The sequence below is a fragment of the Bos javanicus genome, chromosome 1 (assembly GCF_032452875.1).
Source record: "Bos javanicus breed banteng chromosome 1, ARS-OSU_banteng_1.0, whole genome shotgun sequence".
In the NCBI taxonomy this organism is placed as follows: Eukaryota; Metazoa; Chordata; class Mammalia; order Artiodactyla; family Bovidae; genus Bos; species Bos javanicus.
In genome coordinates, this window is record NC_083868.1 from 76,850,365 (window position 1) to 76,868,623 (window position 18,259).

Sequence of the window (18,259 nt, forward strand, 5' to 3'; positions counted from 1 at the left end):
TACAAATTAAATCACATAAAAATATAACTTTATTGATGCTAACAACTTTAGGCAGTTTAGAGAACACTAGTTTACAGTGAGACAGAACACTATGTATCCCTGTGTGAGAGTACTTGGTTCTTCCTGGGAAAATGTTCTGTAGGTTTCCCATTGAGCCTGTTCCTACAGCTTCCACCAAAATTGAAACTGACTTCTTTCCATGATGCTCCCTCGAGATGCACATACCCTGTTAAGTGTCATAGCCCAAGTACACCTGACTGACTTATAGTATGAGGTTGGTCAACAAACTCAAAGGAAACACTGAAATTCTTTGCTCTGTTTAAAACCATGGGGTAAGAGAGAGGATCAAACTTTAGGCAACTTGCACATACTGACCTTCTAGGGCCCAAGAAGAGTGTGCTCTTCTGAGACCATTAGAGGCAATAAATCTGGATTCAGGTCCTTCAGGTCTTTTGTCTCCTAGAAATAAATAGTTTTTAAAAATCAATAAAGGGGACACAACCTGATAGTCCATTAGATGATAAAAATGTCAATTATTCCCATAGGTTCATGACACATAATGGGCTGGTAGAAATAGCAGCCACCACCCACCACACAGTAATTATAGGATATAAAAGTCATTGTTATTGGATAAATCCGTGAAATGGTGAAGAGCAAGGGCTGAAATCTGGGGAGCAGGGGGTTCCAATCTGGTGCCATTTTGTATCCATTGAGTTTCTGACTCTTGGGGAACAGGCTTACAGAGGTGTGTCTCCCACTGGGGCTGGGTATGGATCTCTGCCCGGCTCTTGCTCCTAAGCTGACTCTCTCCTTCACAGTAGGTGACACAGCACCGGCAGGCTGCAGAGGGCTTCCCTCTGTGCTTGGACATCGTGTCTGGGCCCGGAGAAGCGCCTGCAGCTCTCCCTGAGCTCTGGAGTTCTGGGGGCTCTTTCAAACGACTTTTCCTCCTTTGAACGTGGTCCAGACTGATGTCAGACTGGGAAGAGCAGCTCTCATTCCAGCCAGAGCTGGCACTCAGACTTCTCAGTGGAAGAGCCAGTCTCAAGGCCTTCCAGAATTTAGAGCCAGAATGTTTGGACTTTTCTCCCTTCCAGCTCACAAAAGATACAGACTCCTTCAGCTGTAGGATGCTTGGGTGTGGCTGCTCAAGGGGACGATACTCAACCACAATGAGCTTGGTGGCAATGGAGTTCTGGCACATGACACCCAGTTTGAACTCTAGCATGCTGATGCTCTTTTCTGTCACATAATCTGGGCTCAGCACAACAATCATCCTCCGGCTCCTTTGAATGAAGTCAAAAACTGCTTCCACTGTATCTATAGGAAAATGAAAGATAGGACAATGCCTAGTGAAAACATACAAGTTTCAGTTCATTGTTGACAGTCTTAGGGAGGACAGGCAATGAACACTTGGGAATACAAGATCGAAGTGTTAAATAATCTACTCCAGTAAGGAATCTCATTTACACTATTCTTATTGTTACAGTGTCTGCTACCTTCAAGGATGAGGAAGTAACCACCTCTAAAAGCAGCTAATTTCAGCTCTACTTGTAAATAATTTCTCGTTTTGAAAAGTTGTTTCCTTGTACTTTAGTGGTCTTAGATCTAACATTTTAAAATACTTTAAGTATTTCATAATTATTGTGATCTCATTGTATTTTTTTCCTCATCTCTAGATTAAATAACTTCATGAATTTTATATCTTATTCTCCATATGAATTGGTAACAAGTCTCTTCCCTTTTTTTACTGATTTTTTTTCTTAATACAATTCAGTTTATGTATATATATATGTCACCTAAGAGTATTATCATGAACAGGACTGAACATAATGCTCCAGACACAGTCTTATCAGCAAAGATCTACAGGGCATTACTAGCTCCTAGGATCCACACAGTTATAGCTCTTGATACTTAAAATTTTGGGACATATCAGAGAGTTCATAGTAGTGACTGTGATGTCAACCAAAATTCCCTTTCTTTTTCTCTGTATGTCAAGAATTGGTCTGAGTAACAATTAAAGAGGCAACAACAATGACAACAATAACTGGTAAAAATCAGCCAATTAGACTTCTCACCAAGCATTCAATTCCAATAGTTTTTGTGGTGAATTTGGGCAAAACCTAACAAAAGCTTCTTGAGATAAACTCCATGCTAAACTCATTGTGAGATTTAGGAGCTTAAACAGATTTTCTGAAGGAAATTCCAAACTTGTAAATTGCAGCTGTTGACAACTCTGAAAACACACGCTGTGAACAGACCACGAGATTGAGCACCTACGCTTTTCAGGCCAGGAGTGAAGCACTGAGGGAGAAACTTCTCAGTCTGTGAAGACAAGCTGAAAGTTTGCAGTGAATTGGATGATGAATTTGACAGAGAATGAAGGAGCTTTGCTCTCTACCATATTCTTTCTTTCCAACTGTTGAATATAACATGAATTTGAAGGAAAACCAAAAGAGATGTGCTCAGTGTTTAAGAACTTGTGACTGGCTTTATCAAGAGCACAAAGTATTTTAGTGACTTTTTGCTTCAATCTTATCTTTTTGCTTCAATCACTTTTCTTCAAAGCCTGTTTGTGTGTGTGTGTATCTGTGTGTCTTGGTAACTCCTTTTTCTTTCCTATCTTATTCAGAATCTTATGTTTCTACCTTTCATAAAACCGAGGATGCAAGTTTAGGAAGTCTACTGTTTCTCCTGTATCATGATGAATATGATATAACCCTAAGATAACATGGATAATTTTTCAACAAAAGGAACTCGGGCACTCAAATTGCATGTGTGTAGGGAGGAGGTGTGTAACTCTGTGTATGGTTCATTTCTAAATAGTCACTTTAGGAAAATGTTTGTTCTGTCCAAAGGGGGTACCATTGTTGAAAATAAAACATTGTCTTAGACCCTCTAAAAAATTGTCTTTAAAACCTATGGGTTTTTTTTTTTAATTTGTTTTTAATTTTGGTAATCCACTTAAAAGTCGAGGATTTGCCTTTTAGAGAGGGTAATGCAAAAAAAAAAATAAATAAATAAATATGAATGGTGGAATTCCAGACATTGAGGAATAGATTAGAAGATAGTTTTCAGATAAGAGTTGGTCTATACTTCGGCCTCTTCATATAATACTTTGAAGGAAACCGCCTCCTTTATGGCCTATATTAATATCTTCCGTGCTGTTAAATTTCATATTTGAGGATGTTAATTATAATTTTTTTAATGATGACTATTATTTGGAGGGGGCATCTTAAATTAGGTTGTTTATTCTGTTTGGCTCAAAAAAAAAAAAAAAGAAGAAAACCTGAGGTGTGGCTATAGATTGATAAGGCCAGTTTTTTTGTGTGTGGTAATAAATTGGGTTTGGAGTGACAGTTTCTGATCTAGAACTCTTCACTACTCTAGAATAATCTTGCCTATAAAAGTTACAATATCCTTGGTATTAACTTGGGAGTAGAAAGAAAACTAAAACAAAACTAGGACTGTAATTTTGTTCTTTAGCTGGATTATTGATATATGAGAGTGTATTAAACCTCTCTCTCTCTTAAAACTTGAAGCACAGATTTTAAAAAATGGGGGCATCTAATTTGAAAGACTAATCTGAATTCAAATACTGGTTTCTCCATTTATCTTAATAAAATAATCATTTATTTTAGTATCTTTAAAGTTGGAATTCATCTATCTATAAAATGCATATAATGAGAACACATTTGTAGGGTTGCTGGACAATTTATCGATACCTATAGGTCAATGTCTACTGCATGTTATGCTTCTGAATTAATCACCTTGATTAAATTATTATTATTCAATGTTTACTGAGCACAATATTAAAATAAGGTATAGACTAATATTGATTCCAAATCAACCCCTAATGGGAACTTAAGAGGATTAACTTAAACTGTGGATTCAAAGTTTTAAAATTCTGTGTATTCAGTTTAAAATAAAAGTGGATAATATACTATTGGAATATTTAGTTAGCCCATTGCTAAGAATACTTCATATCCCTTGAGTAGAAACAGAGAAATAGATAAGTTGCTGAATGCGTCTCCTGTTGTATTTCATGGTTACTTGTGTCAAAGACCTAATAACCTCAGTTGTTGTTCACTCAGTTGTGTCCAGCTCTTTGCAACACAATGGAGTATAGTCTGCCAGCCTCCTCTGTCCATGAAATTTTCCAGGCAAAAATAGGCTGGAGTAGGTTGTCATTTCCTTCTCTAGGCAATCTTCCTGACCCAGGGATTGAACCTGCATCTCTTGCATTGGCAGGAGGATTCCTTACCTCTGCATCACCTGGGTGCTTATATCTCCAAAGACAGTGATACACATTATGTTACAACTCTGTTTTAAAGTTGTTTCTTAAATGAGTAAGGATTGCTTTTTTTGTAACTTCCATGCATTGATCCTAAGTCTACTCTTTGGAGACTAGTTTGAAACAGGGAAATTTTTTGGAGGAAAATTTTTACTAAGCAAACCAGTTAAGTTATAGAGGCCCAATAAATATTCTTGGAATAAATAAGATTTATTTAAAAAAGCAAGAAAGCTCCCTTTTACTACAGACTTAATATTAACTCAAAAGAAAATGTCTTTTCAAATATTTATCACTGATTTGTTTGAAATAGAAATGAATATCTGATTCAAATGATCACCTGTTAACTAAAGCCAAGGCATTGTTAGTTGATCTTTTTTAAGGCAACTGCTTTTGAGTTGAAAACCTATAAAAGGTAAGCTATTACTGTTAACTGTCCAAGTTTCAAGTTGAACAAAAAGAAATAGTGTGTCTCTATTTTAAAACTCTCTTCTTTCTCTCTGCCTTTCTTTATTCTCTCTTTGTCTCTATTCCTCATCTTTTCCTCCATCTCATCCTCTCCCTTTGCCTCTTTCTCTCCACATCCATTCACGTGTGCACATGCACACACAGACACACACAGATGTCTGGTATATTAGGTCAATCCATTGTGCTTAAGGAACTCTTTTACTCAGAGGTAAAGAAAATGTTGAGTTGAAGTTCCCAGTTTTTTTCAGATTTTTATCAGAAAGAGAAAACTAATGTCCCTTAAAACATTTCTTTTTCTAAGTGTGTCATTCTTTTTATTCTCATTTCTTATGCCCAAACATGAAAAATACATAAAACACATGCACAAAATAAAATTCAATGGTGAAAATAAATGGTTTATTTTTAAAATAAACAAATTTACAAATCAAATGGAAAATGGAAAATACAAACATTTATGGATAAAATAAAAAAGATAGTCTTAAAATATGAAAAACCTATGGAAAGAAAATAGATAATTAACAAGTGGAGTGAAACTTTTGTTCCCCAATACAATGGAGTACTTGTTTATTAGAATACTAGGGAATCATCCAAACTACATTGCAGAAAAAATTAAATTATTTTATAGGATTATGTAATTGGACACTCTATATATCATGTCTTTTTGTTTGTTTGTTTGTTTAATTGGGTGCAGAAGGTCTTTATACCATATATCTAAAACCTTTGAGATTTCTTTTTAAACATTGGATACTTTAGTTTTTAATATTAGAGAGTGATTTCTCCTTGCTCTCCAATGTATGTTTCTCCTTCTCTCTCAAATATTCTGTACTGGGCATCTTCTGGATCATAAAACAAACAAACAAAAAAGAACTCTTGAAACAAAATTGTCTTAGGATGAGATATCATTTTGATTTGAGTTGCTTTAGATTTTTAGCATTTGAAAACGTTCAGTAGCGAATACAGTAATGTAAATAGAACAAAAGTTATCTAGAAGTTTCTAGGGGTACCAAACATCATTTAGCACAAATATGAAATCCAAAAGTGCAAAAAGATGCTGCATTGGCAAGAGAATGGCCCCTTGATAATGGGGCTGTCCCTCATCTACCTAAAGCTCATTCTTGAATTGAAATTCAAATCTTATCTGGGGTCAGTTCTCCTCTGGTCTTGTGATGAAAGGGTTAATAGAAGGAGTAATTGTGCTTTGTAATGATGAAAAGCATTAACAAAGCTAAAAACATTAGATCCAAGATGACCCCCATACCATAGTTTTATAGTCAATGATTCATGAAGCTTTTGTTTTATTTAAAATAAAAACTCCTCCATAGAAAAATGATTTCTTAAATAGACTTTAGTAATCAGAAGGACACAAATATAGGAGATAAGTTTAGAATAGTTTATCAACATTCATACTACTAAGATAAGAATTTCCTTAAATTATGAATTATTATTTTTCATAGGACACCCAGGCTCATTTATAGGTATTTTTATTTTCTTTTCCTTTCTTACTTAAAAGTCCAATAGAGATTTATCTCTCCAAGAGTTGAGCACTAAGATTAACATAATTTCTAAGTATGTGTGCTCAGAATATAGTAGATGGTCAATTAATGCTAGAGGGCAGGCTAGTGCTTAGCAGTGACCATGGAAGCTCTGTGCAAAACAGACCCCACTGCACCCAGATCAACTGTGGCAGTAGTAAGTTATTGTTACTAATTTAGGGAGGGCAGAAGTTAACAACAACTACTCTGGGAGCTGTAAATTCACAAATATTATTAATGTGCAGAAAACAGTGACATAAAAATATTACAGTAAAAAACATAATTTAAAAACTGGATAAGAGTTCCAGTACTTTGTAATATTGTGCCAATGGCTATTTAAAGTCATATGTGGATATATATACATATATGTGTGTGTAGTGTGTGTATATATATAAAATTCATGTATGTATGTGTGTGTATATGTAATTCATGTGTATATATGCAATATATATATATAATTTTGTGTGTATATACATATATATTTTTAAAAAATCTATATGTAACATAGATATTCACCACTCTGTAAACCCTGGACTTAGTTTTTACTTTTCCAAGTCTTAAGAACAGTAAAGTTTTACTTATACAAACTAAAACATGTTTAGTTGACAGTGACTTTTCAGTCTAACTTGTTTGAAGTGAGTGTTATTAACTTATCAGTGAATCAAATATGAAAACTACTCAGGGTCCAGTTAATACTTTTAGAGTATTAATGCTAAAAGCACTCTCAAGGTCCCTAAGTCTAACTTTAACACTTTACAACGGGGAGACAGAAACAAGTAAAGAGAAATTATTTTCCTAATATTCACATTAGCAAAGCTAAGATTAAAAGACAAATTGACAAACACCCTGTTCTGTGCTTTTCTTATAAGACAGAAAATGCCCTTGAAAGCTTTTTGCTCTTCTTTTACTCAATATTAGCACCAGTAAGAGAAGCTTCCTCTCCAATGAATCATGTGCGGAGCCACCTGCATGCTCTGAATGACTGACCCAAAATGCAGGAGGTAGGGAGATGGAGTGATGGATATGGGTCAACCTACAGATAATTGGCAGTTTACTGTAATAAAATATTATTTCATAGTTTTCAAGCTGACAAATATGATACCAACTACCTGAGATAGAGTGCATGGGGTGGTGGGGGGAGATGACAGGACACAATGTGGGAAAGCCCTTTAAGCCAATCATAAGGAACGTTTACAGTCATCCTGCTTTATAACATCATAAATGGTGTTGGTCTTGCTGTGAGAGTGTCTAGTATAGTAGGATGAGCAAAAGAGTTAATTTTCCTTAGCAAAGATAACTTTAGGCCCTGATTGTCTTTTAAGGGATGAATAAAAAGAAAAGAAAATTATACTTGAAACTCTTAAGTATTAACAAGGTCATTACCTTGTTAACAGATGACTCATCTATAAGGGTTCTTTAAATCAATAACAAAGGCTTCCTCATAATATTAAGATTATTCCAAAAAAAAAGAGAGAGAGTGAGAGTGAATGAATAGATATGAACAGGAACAAGAATGGAGGATGCAGAAGGGAATTTTGCATCACCAATTCTTGCAAAAAATGGAGTGACCTCAGGCACTGGCAACCAGTGGTGGCATGATCATTCTAAGCCTTGGTATTGCCTGAGGAAGCAGAACAGCTCTTCTACAGTAACCCTGAATTTATCTCTATGGGGAGGCTTCCACAGAATTTGTTTCTGTCCATGAACAACACACTGGGAATAAAGCAGGGGAATCCTTCTTTCTTGGAGTATTGCTGGATCTTTTCATCCATCATTCACTGGCTCTTTCATACATTTTTCAAGGATGAATAAGTGAGACCCTGCTCGCAACTTCTAGACCACCTGGGGCTTTTCTTCACTGGCATGGCCACCTGCAGCTGCTTCCAGAACCTGCCCTGTGGATACTTGGATTTCTCCCCTTTCCATTTAATGACCGTGAGCACCGTCTTAGCCCTCTTCAACTCTTTCACCTTCGTTTCCTTCACAGCTTTGTACTGCACTAAAATGACGTTGATGCTGCCTCGAGAGGCCATGTTTTCTAGGCCAGCCTTGAGCTCCAGGAGGGCTTGGGTTCCCTGGAGCACGTAGTTGGGGCTTAGGACAACCAGGAGGCGTCTGCTTTTCTGAATGAAGCTCAAGGTCTCATCTGTGACAACTGGGAAAGAAAACACCATGGGCATTAGCGATGGCCAAGAACTCCCTCAAAGTATGGGGCTTGAGGAGCAAGTGAAAAGAAATTAGCATAATAGTTTGAGAATTGGGGTGAAACTTTGATTAACAACATTTAATCCTTAGACCAATTGCTCTCTTCAGAAAATGTCCCTCTCTTCAGGGAGAATAGAAACTGAATGCACATATTCCAACCCTGAAGGAATTCCAAACAAGCATAAAGCCAAAATGTATTCCTATGACCTTGGTCTTCAGAAGCATCATTTGGGACATGAAGAATGTGTGGGTAGTACTGAAATCAATTTCTTCAAACTGTGTGGTATATTTTGGCCCAGTAAAATCAGGTCTTGAGCCCTTTCTCCCCAAAGAGACCCATGTATTAACTCTCTACTGCCTGTGAGTATTACAAAAAATACATTATAGTGCTAAATCATAGAAATTCCCTTTTCACTAACACAGAACAGCAAGAGTAAAACACTTATTTTTTGGTAGTCCCTCTCTACTGTCAGGCACCTCCCAGACACACACTATTCTATATCACTGGAATAGGAACTTAAGAAAATCTAGCCAGTTGAATGGTATTTTGACTGGAATCACATTCTCAGCTCAGCTTTCTATTCTGCTCTGCTCTGGAGTCTAAATTAGTCCCTGAATCTTTCTCCTTAAACTCCTATCATTACTAAGAAGCCATGTGTTTCAGCAGCTGCTAGCTGATGCGTGTGCCTTCACTGGCAAGCAAATGGTTTCTTCAGGTCGAAAAAGAAGCAGCAGCAGGGGAAAATGGAAATGCTGTATAATTTTATTCTGTTGTCAAGGGTTCTGATTAGTTCCTGTCACTAAATTCTTGGGAATAATCCATCTCCTCGAGGTTGCTTATCAAGGACTGAATAATCCTTTCCCTGGGGTTCAGATGGAAGGCAACTCCAGGGAACGCACCAGTGTTGTGCAAAGCCATCTCAAGGTTTACCATACTCCCCACTCCCCCGAGCAGTCATTTTGCCCTTTAATCTTCACAGGTACAGAGGCAATGGGGAGAGAGTTGAAATTAAAATAGCATGTGCAGCCTAGAGGAAAATCCAGGAATAAGTAATTGTCCACTCCAAGCACTGTTGCTGATTGACTGTGTGTAAGCAGGGAAAGAGACCTAGAGGGAAAGAGGACTGAGTAAAAGCAGCAGGGAGAATGCAAAAGACCACAAAAATCAGTCATCAAAAGCAAAATGCAAGAGTAATTATAAAGAACTTGAATTCTGCAAAGAACTATCAATCCCTGCTGGAGTCTTACATTGTTGTTATACTGTGTATCTTCACATAACTGTTCAGATAGTAGTAAATATCAGTTGAATGACTTATGGATGAATAATTAGATGAATAAATTATTTAAGATTTTAAGCTTCAAAATGAGTGGGATTTGTCCTTTATCTATATAGTCAAGTCAGCATTTTCTGGCAAAATTATGCTGAAAGAGATATCTCCTACAGAAGGGAAGCATGATGGACTTTTGGATGATGATTTTGGACATAAGGTGATCCCACTAATTCAAAATAAGCATAAAAATTAATGTCTATTCTCTCTCTCAAATTATCAATATAACTAAGAAATATACCAAGTGATTAATGTAAACAGGATTTAGGGGAAGAAAATAAATTAGTTTGTTGTAAAGATTAGAGATATTAATGCATTTTAACAGTACAGAGTTTAACAGTGGGTTTATGAGTGCTATTATGCATTTACAAAAGAGACTTGAATGTAGCATCACTTTATGTGTTACTGTCTGGATCTGAAAATTAGAGGTACATTTTATTTTAAATCATTCAGCATTTCAATCTTTTTATACCTATTAGGATATACTGGCCTTTGTAAAATGTTAAACTCATTTCAAATGTGTAATTTGATATGAAGGAAGAAACAGACACAAGGAAAGAGGAGATTTGAGCAGCATTGGTTTGCGAGAAAACAAGAATGAAAAAAAGGAAGGAAAATATTCTAATTACTATCAGTAAGTAATATAAGGGAGGATCCCATGCACTTTCTTCTGCACCTCACTTTTTGCAAAATCGAGTAAATCTCATCTGTATACAAATGTTTTAAACTCACTTTTTATGAAAAAATTCTAGGCAAATTAGTTAAACCTTCTAAAAATCTAAATGCAAGTAAACAAAATGTTTAAAGCTATGGCTCTTAGCAGAGCTCCAATGCACTCTGCATCTGCACTTTTCTGACATTGTTTTTAAAGCTTACTGGGGAAATATTTTAAAACCATAAACTGCACTTGAATAATCTACATCTTACAATGTAGAATTATTCCTGTTGTTGTTGTTTAGTTGCTAAGTCGTGTCTGATTCTTTGTGACCCATGGACTGTACCCTGCCAAGATCCTTTGTCCATGGGACTTCTCAGGTAAGAATACTGGAGTGGATTGGCATTCCTTACCTATGGCATCTTTCCAAGCCAGGGATAGAACCCACATCTCCTGTGTTTCCTGCGTTGGCAGGCTGATTCTTTACCACTGAGACATCTGGGAAGACCATATTTATTCCTAGAGAGTCTCTATCTATTACAAAATGAATTGGACATTTAAATGTCCAAAGATGTCAACATAGAACTGTGCCATGACTCTTACGTGTGACCTGAAGCTTCAGGTCTACTCTGCCTTTCAGTGTAGCATCACCTGTACCCATCTGAAATACCTACTTCCCCCAGGCAGACTGTCTCGATCAAAGATGCACAGCTTGTATCCAAATTCATTCTCCAAGACTCCACGGAGGGTCAGTAATACAAATTCTTCTTCTTCAGCATTCCTTGCATAGGATACATAAATATCATATTCCTTTCCATCTAGCAAAAATTTCATAAAAGACACAAAACACAGATCCAATATAAATTAGGAAAGTTTCTCAATAGTACTGTATTTTTTCTTAAATCAAACTTTTGGATATTAGACATTTTCATTTTTTACACATGTGAATTAGCTGACAGATTTCAGTGTGATTCCCCACCTGTGACAGGTCTCCAGGCAAAATGACTATTTTAAGGTGTAATTGCAAATTTTATCTGATGTGTCTTCTACTCTCATCTCACTGAGTTCAGATTTTATAGTGGAGAATGAGTGAGGTTTGGCTCATTCAACTATGAACTTATGGAATCAGGAAGCAAATAGTTACTCAGTCATAGATGCTGGCAAAAATACCATGCAGAACATTTCTAATTCCTGCCCTCGTATGTCACTCACTAATATATAAGAATAATAAATTGAGCAAAACCTTGAGAAATGTCTAAATCATGTATACCTGAAAATACCTACAATTAAAATATGCTTAGATTTGATGAACCAATTTTTCTCCCAGTTGCCTAATTATAAAAATCATCTCTTGTTAAAAATACAGGTGCCTGTCTCTTCTACAAGCCACTCAATGAGACTTTATGGGATGGGTATTAGAATTGGTAATTAAATGTTTCATTCTTGTCACCTGGCATAGAGGCACTAAAACAGTGTTTCTTAAACTATAATGTGTACACGAATCATTTTGGGATACGGTTGAAATGTAGATGCTGATTCATAATAGGGGCTAGCCTTTAGATGCTCCTTTTAGTAAGCTCCCATGTGATTCTTCTGGTACACAGTTAACCTGTGAGTACAAAGTGTGGACATGCACTCTCTAGTACAATAACCACAATCCACAAGTGGCTATTAAGCACTTGAAATGTATTTGGTCTGAATGGAGCTATGCTGCAAGTGTAAAACACAATACATGCTGAACTTTGAAGATTTTTTAGTACCAAAAGTAAGACTAAAATATCTCATTAACATAATATTAAATTACAAGCTAAAATGATAGTCTTTTGAATATATTAGATAACATAATTATTAAAATTATTTTCACTTTTATTTTCTTTTTCCTTATGTGACCACTAGAACAATATTAAATTACATATGTGGTTCATATTGTATTTCTATTTGGATACTGCCAATCTAGACTAAATCATATATTGACCCAAGAAATCAGAATAATATGCATTAGAAAGATTTTCAATAGTAAGGGCTAAAACCAAAGTTAGTCTGATTATATCTTCCAATTAATCCAGGTTTTATCAAGCCAATATGTTTTCTCAAGATGGCAGTTGGGAGATATACATGAAATTTTCATTACTCACCTAAAATGGTTTCATCTGTTCCAAAATGAGCCCGGTAAAATAAGACCATCTCCAGCCAGTAAACATGGTAAATAACAATGAGAATCACCACCAGGAGGACTGTGGCTCCAAAGCCACATGCCAGTTCCACTGTGTACCTTGGAGCTATCATTGGAGAGACCAACAAAGAAACAAACTGATTTGTGCACGATAGTCACGGTGACCCATCGTTCTGCAAATAGCTGGTTAAACCAAGCAGCTGAGTCATGAACCTGACCTATATGTGTGAACAAGCAGAGATCACATGGTGGAGATTAAGCTCTATGTTCTAATACCAGATTGTGACCTATTTATCTTTTTGTTTCCAGAAACTGACATAGAAGGTGCTTTTAAACAATTATATGATTTGAATACACTTCGATGATAATACAAATTAAAACAGATCTTATTGGGAACAACTTAAAAGGTCATCCAATCTGACTCACAAACTGACAACTAAATCTTCTCAAAAATATTTTTGGAAAGCGTAACTCCATCCTATGTCCAGCTCTTACTAGACCAGCTGATGACACTTGTAGAACTTTAATTGTTGGAGCAGCTAACTGAGCAAAAATTTTAATGTGTTTATACCAGTCTTAGTTTCATCCTCTTGTCCAGTGCCATGCGGAAGAAATTTAATTCCTTTTTCTTTATATTTGGCAATAAGCCTCAACAATTTTATTATCATTGAACAGAAAATGAGGATATCCACCTAATGCTGAGTATGCTTGGCTCTGAAAGTATCTCTCAGGTGTACAGTTCTAGGATATACATTCTATAAGACTTCTTCCACTTTGCTTCTTTGCTTCTCCACTCTTTCTCATTCATTATTAAACTGTACATTGTTATAGTCATCTAGGAAGAGACTACGTCTTCTTTATCCATCCTATCTTGAGAACTCTGGGAACTGAATGAACATTTCTGGATATAACGTTACAGACTTCTTTTTTTTTTTTTTTTTACATTACAGACTTCTAAGTAGTGTTATTTAAAATAAGTCTAGTACTATGTGATGTTTAAAATAAGTTTGAAAGTGAAAGTCACTCAGTCGTGTCCGACTCTACTAGAGTGGGTACTCTTTTCCTTCTGCAGGGAATATTCCCAACTCAGGGATCAAACCCAGGTCTCCCACATTGCAGGCAGATTCTTTACCAGCTGAACCACAAGGAAAGCCCAACACTGGAGTGGGTAGCCTATCCTTTCTGCAGGAGATCTTCCTGACCCAGGAAATGAACCTGGGCCTCCTGCATCGCAGGTGGATTCTTTACCAACTGAGTTATCAGGGAAGCCCAAAAGTAAGTCTAGTACTATACTATGTATTTGTAACTTCATGTGGCTGCTTTATTAGCTTTACTAGTGAAACTTAAGAGTTTGAGATTGAACAAAATATTTCTGGATCTGAAACAGAAGTGGCTTAAATTATGTATTAGTTGATTTGACAATTACTTATTGACATCTACCATTTGCTAGAAGCTGTTGAGGTTATAATAGTAGATAAAACAGGAAGGGTCTCTGCCCTCTTAGGGCTAAGGTTCTAATGCAGGGAAGTAAATAAGGAAATAAATAAGACAGTTACTATTAGAGAGTGATCCATGCTATGAAAGAAGTAAACCAGGGTAATATGAGGGAGGTAATTGAGGGGAGGCATTGGGGTAGGAGAGGTATATTAGGTAGATGTGAGAAAAAGCCTTTTTAAACACCTGAACATTGTGTGTATTAAGTGTTTGCTGGGACAAGGTACAGAAAAGTATTCTTCAACCTGGAACTGTTATCAAGCCTTCCTGACTTCAAAGTTCAGAGATCTTTGCACAACACTACCATGAAGTTCAATTATTGATCATACCAGTGAAAAATCCCTTTTAAAACAGGTAGCTATTCTAAGCGGAGAATGCAGTGGCATCCCACGCCAGTACTCTTGCCTGGAAAATCCCATGGATAGAGGAGCCTGGTAGGCTGCAGTCCACGGGGTCGCTAAGAGTCGGACACGACTGAGCTACTTCACTTTCACTTTTCCCTTTCATGCACTGGAGAAGGAAATGGCAACCCACTCCAGTGTTCTTGCCTGGAGAATCCCAGGGACGGGGGAGCCTGGTGGGCTGCCATCTATGGGGTCGCACAGCATCAGACACGACTGAAGTGACTTAGCAGTAGTAGCAGCTATTCTAAAGGGAAAATGGTGAGTAGCCTAGAGCAAAATCTGAAATTCTCTAGTTAAAAGGAAAAATCATTGAGTTTTGCATTCATTATCCTAAACTCAGGGTACTAATCCTGTTACAGATATAGCCTGGGAGTCAGCTGTACAGAATTACCATGTACTCTAATACTCATGATTTCCAGGTGGCGCAGTGGTAAAGAATCTTCCTCTCAAATGCAGGAGACCCGGGTTCAATCGATCCTTGGGTCTGGAAGATTCCCAGAAGTAGAATATGGCAACCCACTCCAGTATTCTTGCCTGGATAATCCCATGGACAGAGGAGTCTGGCGGGCTACAGTCCATGGGGTTGCAAAGAGTCAGATACAACTAAGCGACTGAGCATGCATGCACACAGGCTTGTACTCAACCCATGAACAACAGTGCTTTAAAATAAGATAATAAATGCCATAAAGCTATGTCAGTGCATTTGAGAATTTATTAAGATCAGTTTGAGTAGCTGGCATGAAAATTGCTGTGTCCTTGGTATTTCTGAGTACATGTTATGTTAACGACACACTGGGCTAATTCCCACTGTCATCCTCATTATTTGCTCAGCTATTTTGGCTCTCTTTGGATGGACATTTCACAATAAGAAAAAATGAAAAAAGGTCAGCAGATCCACTTACCTGAAATGGATTTTTCTTAAAAAATATCAGTAGTTACCTTGTTTAGTGATCAAGATATCAATTACACTCATGACTTTCCCTCTGCCACATTCATTTTACTACTGCTGTTTTATTTCTACTAGAGCTTTTTAATTTTGTGTCATACAATTACATGTGTCATATTTACAGACTGCACTTTGTTGGGCCACCTTGATGATTTCAAGAAGTTCCTTATGCTATTTAACTAATTGAACTCAAGATAAATAATCCACAAGCCTGATTTTCTAAATGGTTTGAGTCACATTTAGGAAATGCTCTAAAAAGCTTTCAAATATAGCTTTGCTGGTTTGTTTGAAAGGCTGATCCTTAGTCCACATTTTCTGTCTGCCCCACCTCAAGTCTCTGATGTTTATGGATAAAGATTTTACTCTGATGCAATCCCAGACCAAAGGGTTTCCAGTCAAAGGGGTGATATAACTGACCAAACTGGACTCCTAAACTACTTCTGTCTTTGTTCTCACTGATAATCTAAACAGGATGGAGACAAATTTACTGACTTGCTCTACTGTTTCTTTCTGAATCAGAATTCCCTCTATCCTTTTTCCAGAGCCCAAATTTCCAGCTAACTACCCTTGGTTAAGCCAGTACAATAGCTCCGGTCAAGCTATCAGTCTACAATCTTGTTTCTCCTTGAAAACTTAAATTTATCTCCTTCATATTCATTATCATAGTAGGGGCCTTGTTATCCATTGAATCTCCCAACCAAATACCAGCTGCTTGAATTTTCAAGTATTCCCTGCCACAGAATATTTGTCTATTCTTTGCTAAATTGTTGGGACTACTTGACAATTTTTGGTACTACAGTAATAGTCACTTGCCTGAATAACAAAGAGAATGTGTATATGTGCATGCATGTGCTAAGTCCCTTTAATTGTGTCCGACTCTTTGCGACCCTATGGGCTGTAGCCCAGCAGGCTCCTCTGTCCATGGGATTCTCCAGGCAAGAATACTGGAGTGGATTGCCACGCCCTTCTCCAGGGGATCTTCCCGACCTAGGAATCGAACTGAAGTCTCTTATATCTCTTGCACTGGCAGTCAGGTTCTTTACCCCTAGTGTCACCTGATAGTAAATCAAAGATTTATGACTGAATTAACCTTCAGACCTTATTTGTTTGGCTATTTTAGTTCAAACTTGTGCATTTTGAAAATCAGCTTCTGGTCTTAGAGAAGTGACAGGGGCAGCCTTCTCTCCATAACAGACCAAATATTATGATGATTTAGGGGTATGCAAAGATTTCTTTTCTTTTTTTTTTTGCAAAGATTTCTTAGAACAAAGAAAACAATAACCATTAAAGAAAACATCAATAAATTACACCTCATCACTAAAATGTACCACTGAAGAAAGGAACTGGCAAGATACAGAGTGGGAGAAAGTATTTGCAAAATATCTATCCAATAAGGAACTGGTACCTAGGGTAGAAAAGAGAATTGCTCAGATCTGATAATGAAAATACAAACAACCTAGTTATAAAATGGACAAGGTATTTGAACACTTATAACACAAAAGAAGACCAATGACTAACAAGCATATGAAAAGGTGCTCAGTATCTTAATCATCAGTGAAACAAAAACTACAAAATGAGGTACCACCACACACTCACTAAAATGGCTAAAACTAAGATTGTTTGCTGTTGTTTTAGTCACTAAGTTATGTTTGACTCTGTGACTCCATGGACTGTAACCTGACAGGCCCCTCTGTCCATGGGATTTCCCAGGCAAGAATACTGCAGTGGGTTGTCATTCTTTCTTCTGGGGCCCCTCTTGACCCAGAATTGAACCCATGACTCCTTCATTGGCAAGTGGATTCTTTACCGCTGAGCGCCAGGGAAGCCCAAAACTAAAGAGTAACAACACTGAATGACAAAGATGTGAATACACGGTTTCAGTGAGAGGGGAGAACGATACTACCACTTGGGAAGAAAGCTCTGAGAGTTTCTGATAAAACTAAGCTGGTAATTCTACTCATAGGTACTCACATCAGAGAAGTAAAAATAAAAGTCTATAAAGAGGCTTGGATAAGAATGTTAACAGAAGTTCTTCAAAACTGTGAACAACCCAGATGACCTCCACCCAGATAAAGAATAACTAAGCTGCAATAAATTCTTTAAAAAACAAAACAAAAAAACCACCACCAACAAAAAACACTATTTGGCAAACAAAAGCAACCAACATACAACAGCGTGACTATTAAGATTATTTTCTGAGTGAAAGAAGCTTTATAAAAAAGTGCATTCTGTATAGGTCTAGGTATATAAAGTTCTAGAAAAGGAAAAAAATAGTACATTCTGATAAGGAAAATCAGAACAGTTGCTTTGACAGTGGTGGAGAAGGTAGGAGTAGCAGGATTGATTGATAAGGGGAAGGAGTGGGAGGTTACTGTCTATGGTGATGATAATATTCTATATTTGATTTTAAGTTACACCATAAATATATACACATTTCTCAAATATTATCAGAGTTCACATAAATGTGATTTGTAATTTGTCACTGTATACAAACTTTACCTAAAAAAAAACCTAAAAGAACTATAAATAAATATTAAAATTTGGATAATAAAAGATGCTTAAATGTTTTTTAAGATTTATGTCTGTAAACTTTTACTCATGTCTGTAACTACTTTAAAGGTATAAAAAATAAGATATATTAATGTATGCATAGCAGAATGGATTGATGGGTATATGTGATAAAGCAAAGATACCAAAATGATAGAATCTATACAGGTTATATAAATGTTCACTGTATAGTTCTTTCAACTTTTCTACGTATCT

General features: G+C 36.6%; 1 protein-coding gene across 10 annotated transcripts in view; it reads right to left on the reverse strand.

The window, feature by feature from the left end:
* IL1RAP (interleukin 1 receptor accessory protein) overlaps positions 1-18,259 on the reverse strand; it is a 243,594-nt gene that overhangs the window by 99,342 nt on the left and 125,993 nt on the right. For 4 of the 10 annotated variants that reach the window (XM_061412968.1, XM_061412975.1, XM_061412966.1 and 1 more), the window contains 3 exons: positions 12,615-12,758; positions 11,154-11,297; positions 12-1,320 (listed from right to left, as the gene is read on the reverse strand). In XM_061412968.1, the coding sequence (XP_061268952.1) occupies positions 602-1,320; positions 11,154-11,297; positions 12,615-12,758 (1,007 nt within the window). In that variant the 3' untranslated portion in view covers positions 12-601. Of the gene's footprint in view, positions 1-11; positions 1,321-5,133; positions 8,447-11,153; positions 11,298-12,614; positions 12,759-18,259 lie in introns of those variants that run through there. The other 6 variants (XR_009735599.1, XR_009735600.1, XM_061412981.1 and 3 more) reach the window with 3 other exon arrangements.